Source organism: Phasianus colchicus, chromosome 1 (genome assembly GCF_987193195.1).
Source record: "Phasianus colchicus chromosome 1, bPhaCol1.hap1.1, whole genome shotgun sequence".
In the NCBI taxonomy this organism is placed as follows: domain Eukaryota; kingdom Metazoa; phylum Chordata; class Aves; order Galliformes; family Phasianidae; genus Phasianus; species Phasianus colchicus.
Genome location: NC_143436.1, coordinates 155,671,425 through 155,689,100, shown reverse-complemented (window position 1 = coordinate 155,689,100; position 17,676 = coordinate 155,671,425). Strand labels below are relative to the sequence as shown.

The following is a 17,676-nucleotide window of genomic DNA, read 5'->3' as shown; positions in this document are numbered from 1 at the left end:
TTACAGCTTGCAGGTGTGAGCAGAGTTTAGCTTAAAATAACTGGAGGCAAAAGGACAAAAAAAAAAAAAAAAGAGCTTAAAAGTGTGATGTCAGCAGGAGATAATGTGCCTCTGGGGCACTGGTTTTCTAAAGCTGAATTCTGTAATCAATACAACTCATTACTGACCTGTGCACAGTGTCACAAATGGCATTTTGATGAATGCATTTTGTCTTTCCATCATGCTCGCTAGTTAACAATTTCTGTGCCTAAATTGCTGAACCATGAGCACTGTGTCAAGGAAGAGGCAAGCAGCAGATTCCCTTTGTCGAGAGCAGGCAGTCTGTGCCAAGCTCTCAGTCAGTCATTTTCAACCTTCTTCCACTTAAACCCCTGCAAATTCTCCTATGGAGGTACAGGACTTTGTATAGATGCCTTTTCCCCCTGCAGTGATAACCATGCTGCTTCCTTTCCCTTTGAGGCTACTGACTGAGAAGTCTACTACTTTCAACTTAGACGTTCCATTTTTTCAAATTAGTCTCCCAGGCAATTTAATTCTTCACATCTTCACTTCGTCTTTAAAACAACAAAAAAAACTAACAACAACAACAACAAAAAAAAAACAACCAGTCACTTTCTTATTATACCTCAGTTCAGTCCCTAAAAATACCGATGTTAGCATTGCAGTGTATTGAACAATTCATACATCAGGGTAGGAAGTGGCCCCGTGTCTAGATCAGCCAGCAGCATGTGACAGCAAATTGCATTGCAAAGCACACCACAAGTTCTGGCTCCCATGAATTCACTTTTGTGCCTTGGCATGGGACAAAATCCAGCTGGGCCTCTGCACTTCTTTCCCATAAAAGGTGTTTCTAAGTGTTGGGGGGCAGTAAAATACTGGAAGCTGGAAGCTGTTGCATATGCCTTACGTTGAGACTCAGAGTTAATGGCAGAGGATGTGGTCCTACACGCTGGCACTGCACTGTCCTTCCAGAGGCTGAGAGAGTTATGAGCCTTTTATGCTCCACTCTGACTGTGGGCTTTAGTGATCAGAGTAATAAATCAGTGTGCTCAGGAGTTATGTTGTGGCACAGTTTTCTCATTTTTTCATCTGTTCAGCTGTGTTCACAGTTCCCTCTCTGGAATTGTCAGGGGAAGTGCAAAAGGTCCAAATTGTTAGGAAAATTCCCAAATACAATTAGTAGCATCAATGGACCAAGGAGATACTAAAAATTCACTTCAGTCTCACTCTTTCTCAAAGGAGGAGAAGGAATATGAGAAACAGAATGGGACTATAAATTAAATCTAAAAAGTAAAGGAAAAGATGACTGAAAGAGGACGGATTTGAATATCTTTTATTTAATATATTCTCGGTGGTCAAAGCCCTGGGCACTCTGCTCTGGTTAGCCCTGAGGAAGGTGTTAGAGCAGATGGCCTCCAGAGGTCACTGACAAGTGATTCTACAGATCTGCCATTTTGCTATCTCTATTTTCCAAAAAGGAAGAGTATAGTGGGAGAACAAAAGGGGAAAGTAAGAAAATCTTTTCTTTCTTGTCACATAGCATTCATTCCTGTTAACCTTTCTGATTGTTGCCAACCTTGTCAACATAAGGAATCTCATTAGCTCAATAGATTTTTATAGTCCAATATCAAGGCCAGATATATTTCCACACATGATGTACATTAGTCAGTAATGTCTGTAGGGACAGGTTTTTGGAGCCTTGGGCCCCAAGCTCTTTGGATAGATCCAGGAAAACACACGATGCTGTTTCTATCACTTCTGGCACTTTGTCACCCACTGCAATTTTCAGCCTCAGGTAAGATGTTAACCAGAGTTAGGCTCAGGCAGAACAGGCAGATATCAGCTGGAGCTGGCTAACAACCAATCTCTTTCCATCTCTTCTTACATGCCTGTGCCCTTCCCAGATCTCATGGAATACTTCTAGCCCTACTCCTCTCTCCTGCTTGTGCTGCATTTTGCACTTCTGAGGCAATTAAACAGTTTTGCCTGACAACTGAGAATCCCTGGACCGGCTTAGGTGAGAGACTGGATTCCAAAATGAGTCTGTTGAGCTTCACCGCTGACACAGGGAGAACTACATATCCAGGGACAGGAGGAGCAATGGGGTGCAAGCCAGAACAGACCTATCCCTTTACACTCAAATCAGTGTTAAATTTCATCCATAGATCCATGCTTTTCTCTATCTGAGAGCACTCAGGAGTTGGAGAAAGCTTTACAAAAGGATTTGAGGTTGAACTCGAAAGACTGATGCTCCTCTAAGCAAGTTTTAGGTACTGAAGTGCAAGACTGCAACTCTGAAAAGATTTGCTACTTTGTTCCCTAATCCAGGAGGTGCCACAGCTTTTTCCTCATCTCCATGCTCCCAAATGTAAGGCACTTGAATCAATATATGGTAATGAAATATCACATCTGTTTGTTTACAAATGATATGTGAATGTGACTGGTATTGCACATGTGCCAGCAGTTTATAGCACAGTTAGTCAGAGAAAAGTTGAAAATGAAGAAAAAGGAACATTTCTAGGCAGAGGAGGAAATGGGTGGGACAAGATGAAGAAGAGAACAGGCTTAGTCTGCCTCCCCCCACTGAAAACGTGCATATATAAGTAGTGAAGGAGAGATTTCCCTTGCTCCCTGGCTGTCATTCATTCTCTGCTTTTCCCTGGGGACCAGACAGCATCCCTCCAAGATGTGGGCAAAGGTACTGTCTTGTTTCTTTGTGATGTAAGATGAACTTTTCTGTTTAAGTATTTGTATCCTCACTTGTACATGTATCAGCGGCTGTGCATCATGCTGCGGGATACATGGTTCACCTGCTTTAAGTGTCCTGCACTCCTTGAGGTGGTCTTAATGCTTTCGTGCAGAGCTCACTGAGAACCCAGCTGAAATAATCACAGAATCATTTGAATTGGAGGGCACCCTTAAAGGTCACCCAGTCCAACTCTCCTGAAGCAAACAGGGAAATCTACAGCTTCATCAGGTTGTTGTCCCATGGGGACAGACTCTTCAGCAGGGTCTGTGGCAATAGGACAAGGGGAAATGGTTTCAAACTAAAAGAGGGGAGATTTTGACTGAAGATAAGAAGTTTTTTAAAAATAAGAGCAGTGGGACAGGTTGTCCAGAGAGGGGGTGGATGCCATGTCCCTGGAGACATTCAAGGTTAGGCTGGATGGGGTTCTGAGCAAGCTGATGGCGCTGTAGGTGTCTCTGTTCATTGCAGGGGAGTTGGACTAGATGACCTTTGAAAGTCCCTTCTGACTCCAACAATTCTTTGAGTCTGTGATTTTGCTTTGGAGAAAAGCTGGAACTGTAGCTTATCTGGAGTTCAGTGGAAGCAGGCAAGTGCAAGATAGGTCTGCCATGTCCCATCTCCCCCTTAACCCCAAGCTCAGCAAAACTTGGGATAGGGATTCTGCTTCTCAGGGAAGTTAAATCTTGCTGCCTTAAGTGCTAGTGGCTGCGCTGGCCTGAACTGCCACATTCTCGCTGATTTCAGTTTCAATGAAAAGGTGCTATAGAAACCAGGTAGCTTTTGTTTGTGCTTCTTTATATGTAATGCACCTATGTGTGTGTTTATGTGTATACACACAAATATACATGTATATACATGCATCTTGCAAAGTTACATCACCCGCAGAACTCAGCCTCAGGGGCTTATAGAGGAAGCAGCAGAAATAGAAAACAGATGAAGACACCAAAGAAAGTGAAACCAACATATAAATAACAACATAGCATTTCTGGGAATAAAAAAGGGAAGAATTCAGATTTTGCTGATGCAATTCATGTAAGCAGGGACAGGATGATAAAAATGGCCAGCTAACCCTAGACTGAAAGAAAAAAGAAAGAAGGACATTTAATATTTTTTTTTCCTCTCTCAGACGATTACAGGGAACTTTGCCAACGTGATTCATGGTTTGAATAAAAACCACCTGACAGATGTGGTCATTCAGAGAAGCAAGCGAATGATTCTGGATACCCTTGGAGTAGGACTTCTGGGTACCAGCACCGAGGTCTGCCAGAAAGTCAAACAGTACAGCAAGGTAAGAGGTTTAGTATTCATAGCATACGCTAAGGTTTACCTAGGAGAAGCAATGGAAAATATAGGCTGTAAGGGAATACTTTGCAATGGCAGTGAAATTCTTTTGGAGATGGAAATAGAGACATAGTGTTCTTCCCATTGGAGATAGGGAAACTATATTGCTGGAGTTACTTCTAACTATGGATGGGCAAAGGTCTGTGTAACAGACAGTATGCTAAGACTGCCAGACACAAGCAGAACACAATTACGAATCCCGTCCTTTCACCTATGAGATTTCATTAAAAGCATCAGCATAGGAAACGTTACTTAGCACTGGACTTTCCAGCATGAAGAATGGTTACATGGGTGAAAAATTAGTATCAGGTTATTTCCAGTCCATGAAACATAACTGCTATCTGAGGTACATTGGTCATGTTTCTCCCCCAGTCCTGTTCTGCTTAAATTAAAGGAATACTTGACCTCAAGGAGAACCTATCCAACATAGGCCCATATCAGTAAGGGGGAGTTTAGCTTTCTGTTTTACTGGTAATACCTGGCTAGCTGGACTTGGGCTACAGAACACTCTGTGCCAGTAAGGTTCCTTGCACAGATATCCCCATTCCCAATCTGTTCTAGTTAGCCCTTTTATTTAATTTCATAAAGAGCTCTTTGTTAGCAAAAAGATCTGCACATCAAAAAGACAGGAACAGTGCCATTTAAAGCATGGGAGTACTAGCATCAGGAGGTCATATTTCATTTACCCACAGCCTACTAAGACATTGAAAAACATAACCTTTACCTGGAGATTTTCCCCAACAAAATGATGATAACTCTGAGGAAATGCCAATGAGTGGTGAGGAGGAACACCAATGGCCAGAGATTTTGTGAAGGTCCTGAATGGTTAGGTCCATCGTGTTGGTCTGCCCCCTGACAGGAGTCAGCAGAAAACAGACTTTCTTTTCACACTTTCCAATAGAATCATATTTTTCCTATGAAAGGAAACAGTTGAGTCTCAAGCGGGTAGGATTTGATCTCAGCGCACATTTATCTTTCGGTTCAGTGTTTTGAATTAATTGATGTCAATTTGTTCCAGATCTACAGCTCGGATATATCCAGCACCATCTGGGGCCACTTGGATTTCCGACTGCCTCCTCTGTATGCAGCTTTTGTGAATGGAGTGGCTGTAAGGGATGCTCTTTTACTTGCTCTTAAATCACACTAATTGATTGCATTTTCACTCCAAAGAACAGAATGCTCCTAAAAACTTAGTTTACTTTTTTTCTTGTTCCTGAAGCCTCCTACAAAATTTCATTACACTGTTCTCCTGACGTGCTTCAACTTTCTTCCTAATTTAGACCAAGCTCAATGTATAATAAATATCTGCACCCCTTAGCTTTAATCTGAGACTTGGGACTGATTTTGTAGGTCAGAACTCTATAGCTTCTTGCAGACTGGCTATGGCAACTGTGTAACAAAGAGATGCTCTAGCTCTCATGAATTTCACCAGATTTTACTCCAGCTGGCTAAGTACAGTTGCAGGAAAACACAGATATAGACATACACATACATACATACACACAGCTGGCATCAGGATTCTTCAAGGCAGGGATTGTGTTTTCCTCTGTTTATCCAGAAGGCATTCCTCAGCAGCCTGACACAGAGTTTGACAGAAGTGTGTATGCCCAGCATTACAGGGCAAGATCTGAGCATAGGGGAGCACTGACACCTTTCCAGCTCACACATCTCTGAAGGAAGACATGAGTGAATAGATGTGAAAGTTCAGATTTTGAGGTGTTATTAAAAATACTGTTCCTGATGCTCTCTGTTCCTTGGGACTTCTGGGAATGTCTAATGCTGGGCTCTGGGTATAGGAAAGAGAAGGCATCACTAGATACTCATAAGGGCTAGGTAGCTCTTTCCAGTTTTAAGACCATAGCTTTCTTGGACTTAGGCTGCTATAGTTTTAAGGGTCTAAGCCCTAATACCATCATCAGTTGTAGAGCAGGGGAAGTAATTTAATCGTGTTTATATACTGTTATGAGGGAAGTGAAAACTCACCAGTGGACCTAGAACTGCTGCTTTTATTGTACCATGTAATTAAACTAGCAAAAAGCACATTGTAGAAAAGAAGGATCATTGCCAAACTGATTTTAGACCAGTGCAAATAGAGTTACAATTACACACCATTGAGACAAGCTTTATATTGTATTTACATGTCATGTTGAGTGATAGTGGGACCAAAGGACTTAGAAGAAAGACATTTTTAATTTTTGCTTTCTTAGATTAAGGAAAATCTAGTTCTTCAGCCTTTTTTACACCAGCTATAGTATTTTCATTTGACTGAACCAATCTTGCCCAGTCAGAGTTTAATTCTGATGACAAATCATGGCTTCTCTTTTTGTTAGGTGCACTCAATGGATTTTGATGACACATGGCATCCTGCCACGCACCCATCTGGGGCCGTGCTCCCTGCTGTGATGGCTCTGTCTGAGGCCTTTCCTCAGAAGAAAAAGATCTCAGGTCTTGACCTGCTCTTAGCTTTCAATGTGGGAATTGAGGTGCAAGGCAGGTTGTTACGCTTTTCCAGTGAAGCCAGGAATATTCCCAAAAGGTATGTAAAAATACTTCTAGTTGTAAGTTGAGTGGAAATGTTAATATTTTTAGTTAAATGCCAATTAAAATACAAATGGCATGGGTAATTGTATTTTCTGTTCTTTGTTCAGCAATTTAGGAAAACTTCAAGTGAATCTTAAATATAAATGTTTACATGACTCCTCACTGCTTGGCGAATAGATTTCTTTTTAAGAGCATCTATCAGCTTACAAAAAACTGTTGATCTCTCTATCAACTAGATCAACAGCAAAAGGGCAACACTGAATAGCGCAGGTCTCAAGCTCTTGGGGACAAGGACAACCACAACTCCCTTGCATAATGGAGTCAACTGTACTGAGTTCAGAGCAGAGCCAAAGGAGACAGGGTGTGTTTAGGAAATACTCATGAAGCACAGGATAGACTAGATGTCTTCTTGCTGTCTTGTGCATTTTCCTTCTGGTTTTGCAAAACTGGTTCAGAATAACAAAACATGCATCCTCCAGTATGTATAATTTTCAGACAACTAAAAACTATTACACTTTTGCCATTACTGTGTTCTGTATGCCCTGAATGATAAGCAATTCTAGCTTTTCAGTTGCTTTCTGGGGAGGCCTCTATTAAAACAGGTGTTATTCCAGTTTAACTTGTTCCTGGAGAAAAGCAAAAATTTCTTCCATTAGGACTATGGGTGAAATTTGAATGCATGTTTCTTACAGTCCAATCCACACCAGTAAAGGGAAATTGAAGCTTGAGTGTATAATGAATCTGAGTAACTTTCTGAACTATAGTAATGAAGAGATTTTGTTTTTTTCAGGTTTCACCCACCAACAGTAGTTGGTACAATGGGGAGTGCAGCAGCTTGTGCAAAACTGCTAGCTCTTAACCAGATGAAATGTAAAAACGCCTTGGCTATTGCTGCTTCCTATGCAGGTTCCCCACTAGCTAATGCAGCAACTCAAACAAAGCCCCTGCACATTGGCAATGCTGCCAAGCATGGACTGGAAGCGGCTTGTTTAGCATCACAGGGTCTTCAAGGAAACAATCAGATCTTGGACATGGAGTCAGGGATAGGTGCCTTTTATACAGATTACAACCCACAGACTCTGCCAACCTTGCAGTCCTATCCCTGGCTGTTGGACCAGCAAGACGTAGCCATCAAACGCTTTCCTGCTCATCTTGGAACGCACTGGGTGGCTGATGCAGCATCTTCTGTAAGGAGGAAGCTTGTTGAGAACAGTGACATATTGCTTATCCTTGATAAAATTGAGAAAGTTATTGTAAAAGTCCCAGAGGTCAAATACGTGAACAGACCCAACCCTAATTCAGAACATGAAGCTCGACACTCCTTTCAGTTTGTTGCCTGCTCTGCTTTGCTGGATGGCAGCATGTCCATCCAGTCCTTTACCAGTGAGAACATTCACCGGCCAGCCTTACAGAAGCTCCTCTGCAAAACACAGCTAGAGCACCCTTCTGATAACAAACCCAGCTTTGAGAGTCTTTATTGCGAAGTGACTATTGTGCTTCGGGATGGCAATGCAATTAGTGACCGCTGCAACACGTTCTATGGACACTGGAGGAAACCTCTGACAAAGCAAGACGTGGAGAAAAAATTTCAGTCCAATGCTTCTGAAGTCCTTCCTGCAGAAGCCATAGAAGGCATTCTAGAGACTGTGTACAATCTAGAAAAAGTAGAGGACTGTTCTGTATTAAACATGTTTTTGTCAGGACAGTCAGCTAGAGTACTTCCAGAGAAGCTGCACTTAAAACATTCCAACTCATAAAGCAAACAAAATTCAGGAAAAGCTCTTATTTAATGACCAAAGCACCAAGTAAATAATTTAGAGAGAGCATGCATAGTTCAGTCAGAAGGGCTGAAAATTACTTCAGCTATCTTTATATGTTTATAACGCTAAAGGTAGAGCAATCCCAGCATGCTGCACAAAAAAAAAATTCCTTCCTCTTCTGATAAAAAAAGTCTGTATGTTCTGCTTCTACTTAATCACTTCATGAAGGAAATACAAATTCATGGAAATGCTACTGTGAGAAACACCACTATGAGGACAGAAAATAGAAGCCTTTACATATGTATTGCTGTACATTTAATTATACAACCTTCTTGAAGAGGCCAACTGCTATGCCAGAACTTTGGTGTGTGTGCTAAAAGAAATACAGTAAACTCAGTAACAGCACTTAACACTCCAAAAGACATCACGCTTAGCTTTGGAGACTGGCATTCTGGAACCAGCTTGCAGAGCAAGAGGGACAATCCTATGGTCCTAGACCTAAAAGCATTATTTCCCAGTCCCATCTTCTGGCTGCTTCATAGTATGGGTTTATTACTGCTGTGTTCCCACTTCAATTACAAGGCACTGGCTTGAGAGGAAATTCAGCCCCATTTTCCCCAACAGCAGCCAAAGACACTTTTAAGGAAATATGTGCTTAGGCTGCGGGCTTTTTATATTTGGTAGGCAAGAAACATTTTAAGATGAGCTAGGTTATGATAGTCCTATATTTTCTGATTGCATAAATGTGACTGTAGTCCTGTTAAAAGATATACCACACTCTTGCTGAATGTTTGAAAGTTAAACAAAAACTGTTTCTGCCATGCTGAGTTTATGCTGTATATGTCTTTCTTGCTTTCATAACCATTCCGCACTGATCAGGATGCGATCTTCAGATTACTGCAAACATTGCAAAGCATGGGCTACAGTACATTAGTTACTATAGACTGAGAGCTGTATGTATCAAAACACTTCACATGTTGAGACCACCAAGTGTCCTTAGGAACAGTCACCTTAACTTGACAACCAAAACCGTTCTCTGAAGTCTTGCCACTTGTCTTAAAATGTATAAAATGTATGTACAAAAACTAACATCACAAAATAAAACTAATTTTAGTAAATGAACCTTAAATTATTTCATTTATTATTATTTTATTATTTTCCACATGCAAAGTATTAATCTGTACTTAAGCCTCTGACTCTTGGTTTATAAAGTTAGTTTATCAAAAAACAACTTTTTTCTTTTCTTTATCCCTTTTGATTAGAAAGCAAAACTGAATTACTGGTCTATGCCGAAGATACACATTGAGACACACAGACATTTCCAGCCATGTCATCTGTAATTATACCTGGGTAATGTCAAATATAAGTTACTGACAATGAATAGTGTTGTGATTAAACCCCACTGGATGAGGAAAGTGTCTGTATTACCTTACCACAACTGAATACATTTGGATTCATAAAAATAAAATAATAAACACAGTTCCAATGAATGTTTTCTATGTTAAAGGTAAACAAATAGGATAAATTTGGCAGTAACTATTTAATGAATTACAGGTTAAGAAAAAAAAAAAAAACACCAAAAACACCAAGAACTGTGAAGTTTGATAGCTGCATTATTTTATTAATACCATCAAAAGTAGCTAAATGTTTATGCTTTGCTAAATTGATTTCCTCACAGAAGTCTGTACACTCCCCATCAGGCAAGTTTCAGGACCTCCTCTACCATTGTTCCAATTCCATCGAAGATCTCATGCAGAGGAGCCTTGCACATGAAAGCACAGGTAGTAACTATTTTATTGGCTTTATCCACATGGGATTCACTGACATCTTTGCAAATGTGCTTACATCCAAGCTCTGCTATAGCAGATGCAGTTTCAGCATCAGGAAATCTGTAAATAAAAAAGATTGCAATAACCATAAAAAGAGATATACAGCCATAAAGTTGTGCCAATGTTAACTTGAATGAGAGAACAACAAGAATATTTAAGTGGTTTTACAGCTGACCATGACAAGAGACTAAAACAGACTTCCACTGTCAGATCATCTCCATTCCCCACAGCAACTGATCCAATATCTTTGAAAACAGCTGAGATGCAGTCACGACATGCCACAAGGTACAACTCTGTTTAACAGTCTTTCAGTGTGTTTATAATGTGATATTAAGTACAGCAATAACTGATCCGTAATATTTTCTGAGATGCTAGATGAACCTGCAGACACATTAGACCTTTTCCAGCACCTCCATATAAAGTCTTCCTCTGGGATTCTGCAGTGAGTTTGATTTTCTGGAGACAAGGCAGGAACGGGAAGATAAATGCAATCCCCAACCATCACTGCTGATAAAATTTCTGAATGGAATTTCTTATCAGGACTTAACAGTCTTTAAAGTAGCACCAACTTCTGCCATGGTTCTCACTTGTTTCTCCTAAACTGCCACCAGAAAAACTTCACTGAAAATCCCCAAGTAGATAAAATCCCACAGGCACAGTTTAAGTGGCCACTCCAATTATCAAGTTTTTGAATGCCACCTGGACAGGTATCTATCCTTTGCTTATACATTTGTAAAGTGAATCACAGTCTTTGGAGGTATTCGAGTAAGATACAGAATTTACTTTCTTAACATGAACTACAATCTGTCACTTGGTTACCATGAGTGCAGCAAAAGGTGGAGGAGGAAGAAAAAAGATCCCTCTGTTCAGCCACTTTCAGAACTGACAAACAATACCTGCAGCAACTCATTAGCACCCACACTGAACAGTAAAGTCTGTGCAGGAGCCTGAGCCTTCGGTGGCTTGCGGACAGATGGTTTAAGCAAAAGATAGGGTTCTATTTTTCATATTTTCTTTAATTGTAGAGTGGATGTTGCTATCATAGGTAAAAAACACAAACTAATGTATTTCTGAATTCAGGGATGAACTGTCCCAATTCTGTAATGCATAAGAAGTGCACCTGCCATAAGAGGTGCATCAACAATTGCTACACAAGTAGAAGTTTAAAACGAGCAAAATGCTACTAAGGAATAATTATTGAAGTTACTGACTTCAGAAGCCTCAGCCCTTTGCACAGAAGACTGGCCACTTTCTAATCTTAATTCCCACACAAATTAATTCCATCCGTTTCCTTCTTACCTTCCATCTATGTTTTTATCTTGGCCGACTGTGACCTCACAACCAGGAAAGACTTTAGCTGCCAGGACAGGTGATATACAGCACAACCCAATGGGCTTTTTAGCACTGTGGAAAGCTCGGAGAGTGGAGTTCACATGTTCGTTGACGGTGCAGTTCTTGCCATCTACAGCCCAGGAACACAGGTTCTTTGCCACACCAAATCCACCTCGAAACAAACAAACACTCAAATACAAGGCACTGTTAAAAGCCATTAAATTCAACACCAGAAGGACTTCTCCTTTTTACAATGTTCTCAAAGCATACATAGGACCTTCAAGTTCCCATACTAAAAGCTCTTGGGTATATGAAACATAACGGGTTTATAATTTTAAAAGTTTAGCTGCAGATTTTTTTATACCATGTACTTTCCACAGGCCAGAAAGCTTCATATTTCTGCAGTGAGAAACAGAGAAACCACACATCACAGATTTGTTTGCTAGACACTGGAAAAACTGCACCATATGCACCCCTCAATGACCAAGAGAGGGATCAGAGGAAAGACCAACAGTGATTTATTGTTGGCGAGCACAGAATGCAGAATTAATGCAAACAGTGGTTTGCCCTTCCACAGTAATTTAAGTCACCAGGTTTAGCTCAGTACTTATTACAGGAGACCTTCCCATTTCTAGAATTCTCTCAGAAGTTAAAGAAAATAAAACAAAGTTAACACAATAAGAACAGAACATCATTCATAAAAAAGTATTTTTAATGTGTGATATTCTGAAATATGACACTTGTGAACAATAATTTCCTATTAAAAATAATGTTTCTGAAAGTTAGTTATAACAAACCATTACCTGCATTTAGCCATCATCTAACTGTACGGATTATATTTTCAGCACAAACTTGCTAGACTGCAGCACAATTTGCTAGATTTAGAGCTATCAGAATAACCACACAAAGGGTAACCATCCATTATATTTGGTTCCTCATGCATAACATGCACAGCATCAACTTTCCTACAATAAACAAACACTGTTTTCCAGAAGAATTTCAAGGGACAACAGGAAGAAGTTTTGCATTTTTAATATTTGTACTTTCCCTCCAACCCCCTTGTCCTCTTCTGAATGTTATCTAGAATCTCTGAAGTGAGGTTTTAATTTTCAAACTTAATAGCGCTTATCTGCCTGTAACAGTTATTGCTGCAACTCCCCAGCTCCCCTGAGCCTAGGTTATAATACAACATGAAATTAATGTGGAAAATATTTGCTAGTGTCTACTCTCAGCTCTCTGCTCCTGATGTCACTGATCCATTATAGCTGGGGAAGTGACTTCCCAGTGCTATCCATGCACTCCCTCTGCCGGCCTCACTACAGAAGGCAGTGTAACTATTTCAGTCAGAACTTAGGCACAGTTGTAAAGACAACATTTAACAAAGTTATGGATATTCTGGAAAGTGATTTTGAGCGAGTCGGTTTCCTCATTATGCTTTAGTTTCTTCATTCCTTACTTCCCAGCTCATCTGCAAGTAGGTACCAAAGGCTTGACAATCTTCAGAAATAAGGAATAGTGTGATGTATAAAGAATACTGTGGCATTTTAAATTAATGAACTGTATCACAGAATCATAGAATATCCTGAGTTGGAAAAGACCCATAAGGACCTTCGAGTCCATCCCCAAGATGACGTATCAGCCCATGAGAGCTTGCTAGAATACTTTCTCATCATCAAAAATACAAAGACAAAATCCACATACCTCTCAAATTCAAGAGTATGATTTATTAAATCATGAATTTAATTAATTCTTTTCTAAGTTCTTTGCAATTGAAGAATCACAAATTATTTTATTGTAAATGCACTTACCAGGGAAAATAACTGCATCAAATTCACCTACTTTCAGATCAGCCAAATCCTGAATGTTTCCCCTTGCCAGCCTGGCACTTTCAACTAACACATTTCTCTTCTCATCTGCTGGGCTTCCTTTTAGATGATTGACAACATCCCTTTGCTCGATATTGGGGGCAAATATCTTCACCTGGAACAAAGAAATGATGCAATTCTGTGTGTACAAACAGAAGTCTTAACATTGTGACAACAAATGTCACTTAATGAAACGATCTTTTATTTCAAAAGCACCTCATCATGATGCATGGATTTCACGGGGTGGATCTGTTGCATTAAGTGAACGCTCAGATGATGTATCAGTGTGGATAAACCGAGCAATTCTCCCCATCCTATTCCTAAAGCTTTTTGATAGGGAGTGCACTCTTTGGCCAACACTACTCATTTTGGTGGGGATTGTAGGTAACCTCAAGGACAAATAGAGCACTGTGATTGGTACCACTGCAAGCCTGGATGCACAGCAGAGCCTACAGGAAGGCTGCTCCTAGCTCTTACGGGTTCAGAGCGCTAAAACAGATGTAAAAAGAAAAAAAGTTTAGTAGAGAAAAATGCAAACTTTAGAAGCATTTCTAACACAGACATGACTCACTTTCCCAGTAGCAGGAAGTAAAAAACAAAACATGGAAGCACACATGTTGGTTAGGTACCAAATTGAAAAACCTCATTAAAAACACAGAAGAAGGCTGGCACAGGGGCTGTTCTCACATGTGTTTTGATACTTGCTTTAAAGACATCTCAGTGTTGCTGATGTAGTCAATTTCAGGGAGGTGAAGTCATGCTAAACACGGGGCTTTGTGTGCTCGCAGCAGCAGACCACTGGCTGTGGCTCCTCGCAGACAGACAGCCACCACTTGCTGTCACGAGAAGCCACAGACAGGTCTACTGCGCCGCGCTACATCCTGCTCCCAACTTCTCAGAGGGGTCTGAGCTACCTAAAAAGTACCAAAAGCCATTCGAAAGCCGAACCCTGACCTGGGGACGACTACGGACCACCCCCTGCTCCGTGCCCAGGTCTCCCCGCCAAGGAGGGCCCTCCCCGGGCACCGCTCGCCCGCAGCCGCCTGAGGCGGAAAGGGCCGCGTCGGGGGGCGGCCGCGCTCCTACCTCAGCGCCGCCGCGGCTGAGGTGCACCAGCGCGGCCGAGGCCTCATGAATCTCGCTGCCGTCGAAGACGCCACAGCCGGCCAGCACCACAGCCACCCGCTTGCCCATGGCGGCGTCCGAGACAGACGGTGGCAGCCAGCCGCAAGGCGGCGGCAGCGCCCAACGCCGCAGCCTACAGGGAGGTTGGGGAGAGGGGGAAGGGCTGCAGCACTGCGGGGCTGGGGCGGGGCAGCACCGCCCCCGAGGCACGGCGGAGGCGTGGAGGGGGTCCCCTCACAGCGCGTTTCCAGTGCGCCTGTGCTGCCCCGGCCTCCATTTTGTGGTGCCGCGTCAGTTCTCCCTCAGCGTCCGGAGTCTGGTCCTTCCGTCTTGTACGTGTGTTACGCTCACCCTTCCAATACTTGAAGGGAGTGTATAAACAGGAGGCCGAGGCCGAACGGCTGTTTACTTGGTTGGATAGTGGTAGGACAAGGGGGAATGGTTTTAAACTGAGAGAGGGGAAGTTTAGGTTATATATTAGGAGGCAGTTTTTCACTCAGAGGGTGGTGACACACTGGTTGGCCAAGGAGGTTGTGGATGCCCCATCCCTAGAGGCATTCAAGGCCAGGCTGGATGTGGCTCTGGGCAGCCTGGTCTGCTGGTTGGTGACCCTGCAGGTTGGCGACATAGCAGGGGGGTTGAAACTCGATGATCATTGTGGTCCTTTTCAACCCAAGCCGTTCTATGATTCTGTGATATGATTCTACCTCCTCTGCCTGCAAGATGTAGCTGGGGTAGGGTTTACGAATCAGCAGGATATGTGGAAAGTCTAGGTGTTCTTTGGTTTTCAAAGGAGCAGGCTTGTCTGTTTCACTTCTCTTCTGGCCTGCTTACACAGAGGAGCATCCACCCAGCCAAAGCAGAGAAGATGCATCCTGTGGATTTTTGTAGCTGTTCTAAAAGATGCATTTCCCCTGGTTGCCTGAAAGTAGTTCTGCTCCCTGGAAGACCTGGAAAAGGCTCAGTGAGGCCCTAGCTTTGCATCATATAATCATTAAGGTTGGAAAAGACCTATAAGATCACAAAATCTAACCTCGCCTGCCCCACCATGCCCACTGACTGTGCCCTTCAGTGCCACAGCTATACATTTCTTGAACACTTCAAGGAACAATGACCTCACCTCTTCCCTATGCCTTTTCCATTGCTTGACCACTCTTTCATAGAAGAAATCTTCTCTTACATCCAACCTGAACTTTCCCCAGTGAAACTTGAGGCCATTCTCTCTATCCTATCATTAGTTATATGGGAGAAGAGATCGATCCTCACCTCACCACAAACTCCTTTAAGGTTATACAGCACAGTAAGATCTCTCCTGAGCTTCCTCCAGACTGAACAATCCCAGTTCCCTTAGTTTCTCCTCAAGAAACTAGTACTCCAGAACCTTCATAGCTTCACTGCCCAACATTTATGAGTTTTCTCTGGCCTATGTCCAAAACAGCAAAGAGCAATGAAAGCATTTGACAACAGGTTCACCTCTGAAACCAGACCTCTCCAAGGTGTGAAATCACTATGATGGGGGAAAAATGCTGCTAGCATTGCCCTGCCTGCACTTGTCTGCCCTAATGACTGCCCAGCCTCAGCTGGGGCTTGGCCATACACTCCATGGGCATCCAGAGGTGAACTGAGCTGTGCTGCAGATGTGTTGTGTGTGTCTAGTCTGATCTCCTGATGTTCTGATGATATCCTCTCTTTCAAATCAGCACTGCTTCCGCTGCTCCCTGACACTTGGAGATGTAGAACAAGCAATGACATTTGGTACCTGATTTTAAGTAAACATATTTATTTGGAGTGGAAAAGAGGATTCACAGCCCTGCTGCCATCGGTTAAGTTCAGATTTAGGATGCCAAGGCCTGGCAAGTGTCAGTGATGTTCAGAACTAAACTAGCTGTTCCAAACTGCAACAGGATTTGCTTTCCCCTTTTCTCACTGCTCCACACTGTGATTCTCATAGGCAGAGACAATAAAATACTGTTTTATAATAGGAAAACATAGAATATTCTTGTTTCAGGAAAATATTTATCTTTCAATAATTCAAAGAAACAATCTAGTAAATTAGAAAAACATAGGAATCCAATCAAGCCCAGAAGATGGTATTTGTCACTAATCTCAGTTTCTCCCTGGAGCCTGCTAGTGGACCAAGACGGAGATCAGCTCTGTGAGTTGACAAAGGGCACACTGATATGTTTTAAATATTTAACTAGACAGCTGCTGACTCAAAGTGCTGGCATATAAGCTTTTTAAGCTCAAGTGTATTTATTCTGAAATTCATTAATAATTTACTTTCTGTTTTAAAGCATGGTTCACAACATAACCTAGCTTACATGAGAAGAAAAAAACAGTACTGTAATGTGAAAGTTTCCTGTTGGATGCAATGAGATGAAATACAAAAAAAAACCCAAAACAACAACATTCAGTATGCTTTGCCACCTTAGTCATCTGACCCAACACTTCCAGCAACCACTGCAGTGCCTGAATGCACACTTACCAATCTGAACTGCAAACGTGGAGCTCACAACTAAGAACTGGTTCATCGTATTTCTAGTTTGGCTAATGAGCAGTTCTGGCGCCTTCATTATGGCACTTTGCTTCTCTGCATTTTGATTTCACAGAAGGGATAAATTATGCTTCCCTTATATCATGAAGCACTGCAAGAGTTGCACATCAAAATCTCTACAACTATGACCTACTGTTGTATTGCACACTAATGCGTGTTTTTGAACAGGACTAACACCTTGAATGACACTGAAGCTAGGAAACAAGTCGTTGCATATTTTATTTTATAAACAACAGAAAGGGCATCATTATAAGGCAGACAAAATACATGAGATGAAAATGAAATATAGAAATCCATGTGTGTACAGCTAATTTGTATGTATTTATTAAATTAATACATAGTGCTTTACTACATATATTTAAAAGACAAGCAATATAGAATCAGGTAGCAATGAAGTGGGATGCAGACATATAGATAACTAAAGATGTTAAAAGCCCTGCTGCCTTACAATTTTCTGAACACTTTCAGTAATTTCAGCATTACCCAAATTGATATTCAGTAGCATATTCTGCAGTTTTACATAAGACACAGGGTTTTTCACCTCAAATTTGGTGGGGTTAATATATTCTAGCTTAGTGCT

General features: G+C 41.7%; 2 protein-coding genes across 3 annotated transcripts; one reads left to right on the top strand and one right to left on the bottom strand.

Annotated features, from left to right (window-relative positions):
• Nucleotides 1-1,276: 1,276 nt before the first annotated feature.
• ACOD1 (aconitate decarboxylase 1) lies at nt 1,277-9,889 on the top strand. The gene is made up of 5 exons (XM_031608852.2): nt 1,277-2,698; nt 3,876-4,037; nt 5,109-5,198; nt 6,421-6,626; nt 7,422-9,889. Exons 1-5 carry the CDS (start codon nt 2,687-2,689, stop codon nt 8,386-8,388), a joined length of 1,437 nt encoding a protein of 478 aa, XP_031464712.1. The 5' UTR covers nt 1,277-2,686; the 3' UTR covers nt 8,389-9,889.
• Nucleotides 9,890-9,986: 97 nt separating this feature from the next.
• LOC116238965 (glutamine amidotransferase-like class 1 domain-containing protein 3, mitochondrial) lies at nt 9,987-14,718 on the bottom strand. Of its 2 annotated transcripts, none has more exons than XM_031608959.2 (4): nt 14,504-14,718; nt 13,361-13,532; nt 11,520-11,724; nt 9,987-10,280 (listed from the first exon to the last, which is right to left on the bottom strand). In XM_031608959.2, exons 1-4 carry the CDS (start codon nt 14,609-14,611, stop codon nt 10,088-10,090), a joined length of 678 nt encoding a protein of 225 aa, XP_031464819.1. In that variant the 5' UTR covers nt 14,612-14,718; the 3' UTR covers nt 9,987-10,087. The 2 variants fall into 2 exon arrangements, with proteins under 2 accessions (XP_031464819.1, XP_089986698.1); XM_090130572.1 differs by lacking the exon at nt 14,504-14,718 and adding an exon at nt 13,634-14,443 and having other exon boundaries at nt 13,361-13,556.
• Nucleotides 14,719-17,676: the final 2,958 nt, after the last annotated feature.